Genomic DNA, 7,845 nt, shown 5'->3' on the forward strand with positions numbered 1-7,845 from the left:
ACCTGTAAGCCTTACTAGGGGTTCGACATCACACAAGCAAAGGTTCTAATAATCTAGAGGGTTGAGTTGACAGATGCTTGTGAGATTCCGCAAAATGGGATGGGCGAGGTCGCGAGGCAAAATTTGGACATGAAAGTTATGGCGACCTTTGGAATTGAAGAAAGGGGGAGTCAGACACATGAATTGAAAAACCTTAAAAAATGTAGCAAATGAGGGAATCTTTAGGACATTATAGGGGAATTTTTGAAGCTATATCTTCATTTGGAGGAGTTATTTCGGCTAGGAGAGGGATTAGCTGCGTTCGCATGAAAGGGACGTGAAAAGAAGCGATGGTGAAGGGGCGAAGCAGCAGGATGGAGAGGGTTGCTAAGGGCTGTGAGCAGGAGTCTAGAATGCTGCTCAGCAGCGGAGGGAGATGGTTGTGCTCTCTCTGTCCATTACTCTCGACTCTTGCAGAGCACAGGGAAATGGTTGTAATCTCTATGTCAATGTAGTCTATTGTGGCATGAACGAGTCTAGGAACGGGGGAGCAACTATAATTGTGGCGGGCCCCACGGGGCGGGGGGGGGGGGGGGGGGGGGGGGGGGGGGGGGGGGGGGTTGGCGCTTTTCGTCAAAAAGGGGTGGGGGATATGGAATATGCTCCATTAATGAATAGAAAACAGTATACTATGTGTGAACGATTTTACACAAATGGTTGAAAAGGAGAACCCATCACAGATGCCTTGATTTTGCGAACAGCATGAGCACTCCGGGGTCCCGACGTCATGGGGAAAGGGATGAGGATACATGGATCTCTCTCTCTATCTACCATGCTAGCACTCTGTGTGTGTGTGTGTGTGTGTGTGTGTGTGCGCATGCCGTTTTGGTCCCTACAATACAAACCTCACAGAGCTCTCTCTCTCTTTGTCGCACGGACTGCATCCAAGTGTTGCTCTTACGTGGATTTTTTTCAAGGGGGGTGGGGGAGAGAATATTGGTGAGTATCTGGAAAAGAAATTGAATTTCTTTATTGTAGTAGGTCGCACCAATTCTAAAAAAGAAAGGGAAAATTACCAAAATACCCCTCTAATTTGAGGAAATTCCCAAAATACCCCTCAAATTTCAAAAATTCCCAAAATACCCTTGTATCTATTTTGGTTGGAATGTTCAAGATTTTCTAATCTTCATTCGTTTTTTACAATTGAGATCCGTTTTTGAGTGCTCAGAGGCAATTATGTCTAAAAATAATCAAGCAATTGATCTCCAAAGCCTACGTAACCAACTCAAATTGTAGTTTTAGCATCTTGTACGATAGACAATCACTCTTCTTGTGAAGACCTACAAAAAAAATTTATTTTTCGAGAAATTTAGTCTCACAACCAAGGGTATTTTGGGAATTTTGGAAAATTTGAAGGGCATTTTGGGAATTTATGACAAAATATCGGGGGCATTTTGGGAGTTTTTGAAATTTGAGGGGTATTTTGGAATTTCCTCAAATTAGAGGGGCATTTTGGTAATTTCCCCAAAAAGAAATTATATACCGAATGAGTAGATATTTACCAAAGGACCAAATAGTCTCTACATTTGTTTTCGAGAATTCTTAGGCTAGACTTCCTGCATGTGCATGGGGTAGGGCCGAGGAAAGAGACAAGAGATCCAGAGGCCACAGGTAGTAAAGGGTGACAGAGGAGCAACCATGACTATGGTGGTGTAGAACTGCACCCGGGGGGGGAATCTTTTCGTGAGAGGGCGAGAGAGACAGAATATGCTCCATCAACTAATAGAAAATACTATAGAGTGAGTAGGTTGCACCAATTTTGGAAGGAAATATGCGAGATGAGTGGATATTGCCAAATGATCTCTCAAGTCTCTATGCTTCTTTTCGAAAATTCTTAGGCTAGACTTTCTTTGCTTGTTTGCATGAGAAAGGCTATAAATGACTGCAATAAACATTTGGGGGCTTTGGCAAGACCTTTGCGTGTACATGGGGCATGGCTGAAGGAAGAGACACGAGATCCAGAGGCCACGGGTAGTGGAAGGTAACGAGGAAGCAACCATGACGGGGGGGGGGGGGGGGGGGGGGGGGGGCCTTTTTCAAGGGAGACAAAATACTCCATGACTCCATGAATGAATGAAACTAGTATAGAGTAGCTATGTCACACCAATTTTAACAAAAAAGAAATTATATGTCGATGAGCGAATATTTACGAAATGATCTCTCAAGTCTCTACGCTCGTTTTCGAGAATTCTTAGGCTAGACTTTCTTTGCTTGTTTGCGTGAGAAAGGCTAAAAATGAATGGGAGAAACAATTGAAGCTCTGGCAAGCCCTTTGCTTGTGCATGCAGTAGGGCGGAGGGAAGAGACAAGAGATCCAAAGGCCACAGGCAATAGAGGGTAGAGGCAGAGGCCTCAATGGATAATGTGTGTGACTCCATCCCAATGCCTTCCAAATGGACGTTTGATGCAACCCACCGCCCTTAGCCCTTGAGGTGTGCATTTTTGTGGCCTCAAACCCCCCTTTATGCAAGAGAGGCTACCATATTGTGTGTACAGTGCTGAGGCCTGCCCAACTCTCTCTCTCTCTCTCTCTCTCTCTCTCTCTCTCTCTCTCTCTTTGCTTGTGATGATAGGACATGCCACCACATTTGTGTGCATTGCTCTGGCATGCCCAACTCACTCTCTCTCTCTCTCTCTCTCTCTCTCTCTCTCTCTCTCTCTCTCTCTCTCTCTCGTGATGATAGGGCTGATTGTAGAATCTTTGAGAGCCTTAGAGGTAGAGGTGGGGCCTCGATAGATCATGTGTGTGCACTGCATCCTGCAATCCTCCAGACAGATGTTCATTGCAACATACCGCACTTAGCCTCTAATGTGTGCACTATTGTGACCTCCATCCCCCTGTGTATGTGACAATCCACCACATTGTATTTGCATTGAGTGATATTCAGACACAATCTTTCTCATCTTTTAGAGGACAAGTAAGCACCCTTTACACATAGAAAGATTAAACTCTCCACGCATGGTAGCAAGGTTGTCTATTGTATTCGTTAGAGATGCCATTCTATGATTACTAGGTAGCAACGTAATTCCTGCCCGAGCTTGGACAAGGGGTCTTGAAACTAATGTCCAATGCCCATCTCGCACAACCAATGCTTTTTTTTGCCTGCTAGCTACTACGCTTGTGCGGCCAAGGTTGGGCACAATGAGGCTTGATAAATGATGGTTATTCCATTGGCTCCAATGGAATAACCATCATTGGAGCTCTCTTTTTCAAAAGTGAGCAATGGGAGCTCACTTTTGAAAAAGAGAAGGACCACAATGGATGCCAATCTCTCTCTCATTTGCCCCCCCTCCCTTCTCTCTCTCTCATACACACATCGTGTTATTAGCAAGACAAGACGTATCTACATATAGAGATAAACAATGGACACATAAAATATCGACTAGTCTAGTTTATTACAAAAAGAAATTTGTTAAGAATGTAGGGTAAGAGGCAAGAAGTTTAAAACTTAGAGCTCCGGAATGATTGGTATGTCGATCGCAAAGTTCTATACTTGAATAGTGCAAGCCGTTTGCTGGACAGTACCACTTGAACCGTTCCCATTCACAACCCTCCAAGATGGAGGGCTACAACCCGTTCCCACGCAGCATCGCACTATGTGGAGTGATTGCGCAGCCCCGCCGAAGCCAACAATGAGAATCCCGTCGCTTAGAGGGGTTGCACACGCGAACACCCTGATGCTAGCTGGCAGTGCCAGCACTGGCTCCCATTCATTTTGAGAAGACTTGAACTGTACAATATGGCCGTCCAACAGAGCAAAGAGCTGGCCCTTGAAGAGCACAATAGAGCTGGGCGGGCGTCCGGCCGGCCAGAAGTTGTCCACTGTGCGCCACTTTCTTTCCACCAGATCGAGGCTCTCTGCACTGGCCATGAACTGCCCCTGCGACTCTGTCGAGAAGCCACTCACAACGATCAATTCTCCATTAAAGCAGATCGCCTTGCACTCATCTCTTTCCTGGGCCATGTCTGCAAGGTTCTCCCACATGTCTGATACCACATCATAAATCTCTGCACTTTTTAATGCGTTCTTGTTCTGGTCATGCCCCCCTGCAACAACTATCTTGCCCTCCATCGCTGCGCAGGCGAAGAAGGAGCGCGCGGTAGGCATGCGGGCTCCGCACCGCCATCGTGCCCGTGCAAAATCATATATGTAGACAGAGGTCAGCACAGACCAAGAAGAAGGATCCCACCCGCCAAGGATCACAATTTGCGCACCGACGGCAACACAGGAGCAAAAGAGAGGGAGGCCATTGGGAAAATCCGGGATTGGAGGAAGATACTCCCATGTGTTGTGCTTTTCATCAAAAATGGAAATACCATAAGCAGGCGTTTTTCCAGGGTTGGATGTGGCCTGGATGATGCATGCCTGGTGCTCCATGTAGCCTTTGGCATGCCTGGTTTGCTGGAAAGAGGGGCTGGAGACCAGGGCTCTCCAAGAGCTGCAGACTTTCTGGAGGGAAGAGAGAGAGTTGAGGGAGACTCTGTGGAGGCAATCAAGAGCAAGGTCAAGAGGCAGGGAAGGGATGAGCTCGCAGTCAGCCATGGCTATCTGAGAGAGAGAGAGAGAGAGAGAGAGAGAGAGAGAGCGGGAAGACTGTGTGCATCTTGTCTGCTTATAAAATGGATCAAAAAGATTTTGTTGTATTTGAATACTTGGCCTTGTGATGTGGATAAAAGCTTTTGGATAGGATTGTGCAGAAGAAAGTAGGTATCTTTACGTGTGCACGGCTCTTTGCATCCATGAGCAGTTTCGTCCCCTTGAGAGAGTCCCTTTTTTGTGATTTTAATTCTAAATTTCTACGTAGCGAAGCGACAGGGTATCTTCTACCTTTGGTTTACTTTCCGCGTTCTAGCCTACACATGCAACGTGATATTTCCTTTGTAAAAGTTGTGGGCTTCCAAGGGGCTTCGGCTACCTGTTTTTGCCCAATGCCCACCATTCTCTCGTCCTTTGTCATACACATTCCTTTTGAAAAACAAGCTGTATGTTTAGTGACCTTGCCCACATTTGCCCCTACCACTATAATAAGAGCTTGCCAAAACTTCTTCTCTAACTAGAGAGAAACCAAGTGATAAAATCACGAGGCCTGCCCTTGATGGATGAACAAAAAACTCTCGTACTAAATCGGCACTCTCTGTCTCAAATGTAAGTAGAGTTTCTCTTCTTTCTCACTGAGTTTCAAAAAAGCATATTTCATACTCAATTGTGTTTAGCCCAAGCTCTACAGTTATTGAAAAGAGTGAAAAATTCACGAGGCGTGCATATATGAAATCGAGACAACAGGAAAAGATTCGCAAGTGATAAAGAGGAATATCAAATGTTAAAATAGCTTGTATACAAAGTAGAAGTTTGGCGCTTGTGTATACATCTGGAAAAAGCTTGGCAAAGGAAGTGAATGTTTTAGTTACATGTGTTTTTGCTTTTGTTTAATGGGAGGGAGGGGAGACGGAGAGAGAGAGGGAGGGGGGGGGGGGGGGGGGGGGGGGGGGGGCGGGGGGGGGTTTACTTTGGGAGCAAAAGATGTATAGAAGAGTGATCTGACCAAAAGCAAAATCTCGTCCCTGATATTGTGGATGGCATAGGAGTTTTTAGCCAAATGTGATTGAGCTTCGAGTTGTACACTGTGGTCACATCATGGATTTGTTGTTTGTATCCATGAGAGTGTAGTTCCCTTTCCAAGTGTTGATAGGGAGTATTTTTGAGGTTGTTGTCAATGTTGAAGTCGCCAATGATGATGCTTGTTTCAATGTCGGCAGCTGCATCGATCACACTCTTTAGTATTAGTAGCAAGGAATCCAATGGAATTTTTGGTGATTTGTAAATTGAGACTACATGGAGCAAAAGTTCTCCGTGTATAGAAACGAAAGCTTCAATGACTTCAATTCCAAGGGCTGATAGTTTCTTTGTGGAGTGAACAATGACATGGTCCTTGTGAAAGATTGACATACCAAATTTGTTGTAATAATGAATGTGGTTGAAATCTGGTGCAAGTGGGTTAAAGAAAGTGTTTTGTCTTGTTTCTTGGAGGCATAGAATGTCTGACATCATTAAATTTGGATCACTTTTAATTTGGTGAAGATGCTTCTGGATGGAGACAAAATTTAGGGATTGAATGATGTAGTGTGTCTCTTGGAAGTGGGAAAGCAAGGAGATCAAGTGTTCCCATATGGCGTTGTTTTTTAGTCTCTCCAACTCAGTGAGCACGATTGCATCAACTTTGATTTGGTTTGCAAGTATTGGTTTGAGGATGTGAAGATTAACGGGATCCTTGACTCGAGAAAGGGCTGTGTAAACCAAGCCATGCACATTGATTGCTGTTGGGTCAAATGCAACCGCTTACATTGTCAAGCCTTGTGACCTATGAATAGTTCGTGCATTTGCTGCTTGAATGGGGAGCTATGTCCTGGATACGCTATTCAGCAAGTTCTTCCCAACCTGGAATTATTTTGTTGTTTCAAAGATGGATGTCCAGTGGTGTTCTATAGATTGAGTGTAGAGACGTGCATTTTCAGCTCGTTGTTTTGCCCCTGTTGAAATGTTGAAGAAATGTATCCATGCGATATGCGAATTATTCCTTTTTTCTACGTGTTTGAGAATACCATCTGCACCATTCACTAGACCGTCGTCTATGTTGATGTTGCCACTAGAAACCTCAACTATCATTTCGTGTTTTAGCTCCAAGGTGGTTGTCAAACCCGCAGTCATCTGAGGATCATTTGGAACGACAAGATTTTTAGAGCATGTTTTGTGGAAAGTGTCTTTCGCGTGTACTATGTATGTCTGGGTAGCCAAGCCGTTGAAAACAAGTCGATTATGTTCGTTCTTCAATTTGTTTGTGTAGAATAGATGAGGTGTCATGAATTTGTCAAACAAGTTGTTTCTAAGAGTAGAGTTCACATAGAGCAAATCTTCGTCTGTTTGTTGAGCCTTCTGTATTCTGTTGAGAACAGAAATAAAATTTGTGTCTGATTGGCGCATTATTTGTGTTAACTCGTGGCATTTGATATGTGTATGCCAAAAAGAGGGTGTGAGCAATTCAACTAGTTCTTGTGGCTCGCAAAAGATCCAACGGTCCCGAACTGGGCTAGCTTGACAAATATCTCCACAAAAAATTACGTCCAAACCACCAAATGGTTCAATGTGGTTATGCTTGATGTTGCGAAGTCTTGTATCTATGATTCTTAGAAGTCTGTTGCCTATCAAGGAGGCCTCATCAAACACAACTAGTTTGAGGTTTTTGTATAATTGTGAAAGTTCAGCAAGGCTGCTAGAAGAGAGGTTGACATTAGCTTGAAGCACGAGTGGTAGATGCAATGCAGAGTGAAGTGTTGTCCTCCCAAGATTGAATGCTGCTTTGCCAGTATATGCCACTAGTAAAGCTGTGGGGAGTTCAATGTCAAGTTGAATCGCCTGGTTGTAGTGTCGAATCAGCCCTTGGACTATAGTTTGCAGCACGAAAGTCTTCCCTGTCCCTGCACCTCCCGTCAAGAAAAGCTGAATAGGCTCCATTGGCTTCAATCGTTTCCTGTTAAAATGTCATCATAAAGGGATCGTTGATCAGTGTTTAATTTTCAACTAATGAATGGTATTACTCGTTCGGCAGTGCGAGCTTCTTAGAAAGAGGGAGCGACCTCGTGGAGGTCCTTGAAGATCAAGATCTAGATTGTATTTGTGAATTTCCATTGTTTCTGCACTTGATGAAGTGTTCATTGAGGACTCCACAATGGTTGAAGTTGTGGTCTCCAAGCTTGAGAATTTTTTACGATTCTCATTTATTGTTTGAGAGTGTGTGATATATTTCTCT

General features: G+C 44.3%; 2 protein-coding genes across 2 annotated transcripts; both read right to left on the minus strand.

Moving 5' to 3' along the window:
• Positions 1-3,405: 3,405 nt before the first annotated feature.
• On the minus strand, positions 3,406-4,657 carry LOC147459009 (F-box/kelch-repeat protein At1g80440-like). Its single transcript, XM_086510397.1, has one exon. It carries the CDS (start codon positions 4,581-4,583, stop codon positions 3,528-3,530), a length of 1,056 nt encoding a protein of 351 aa, XP_086366523.1. The 5' UTR covers positions 4,584-4,657; the 3' UTR covers positions 3,406-3,527.
• Positions 4,658-6,482: 1,825 nt separating this feature from the next.
• Positions 6,483-7,550, minus strand: LOC147459010 (uncharacterized). Its single transcript, XM_086511527.1, has one exon. It carries the CDS (start codon positions 7,548-7,550, stop codon positions 6,483-6,485), a length of 1,068 nt encoding a protein of 355 aa, XP_086367653.1.
• Positions 7,551-7,845: the final 295 nt, after the last annotated feature.

The sequence above is a fragment of the Adiantum capillus-veneris genome, chromosome 4 (genome assembly GCF_014529385.1).
Source record: "Adiantum capillus-veneris isolate H3 chromosome 4, ASM1452938v2, whole genome shotgun sequence".
Classification (NCBI taxonomy): domain Eukaryota; kingdom Viridiplantae; phylum Streptophyta; class Polypodiopsida; order Polypodiales; family Pteridaceae; genus Adiantum; species Adiantum capillus-veneris.

Bases quoted from the DNA above. Each gene is read 5' to 3' on its own strand.
- LOC147459010 (XM_086511527.1), bottom strand. From the start codon at position 7,550: ATGGAGCCTATTCAGCTTTTCTTGACGGGAGGTGCAGGGACAGGGAAG.
- LOC147459009 (XM_086510397.1), bottom strand. From the start codon at position 4,583: ATGGCTGACTGCGAGCTCATCCCTTCCCTGCCTCTTGACCTTGCTCTT.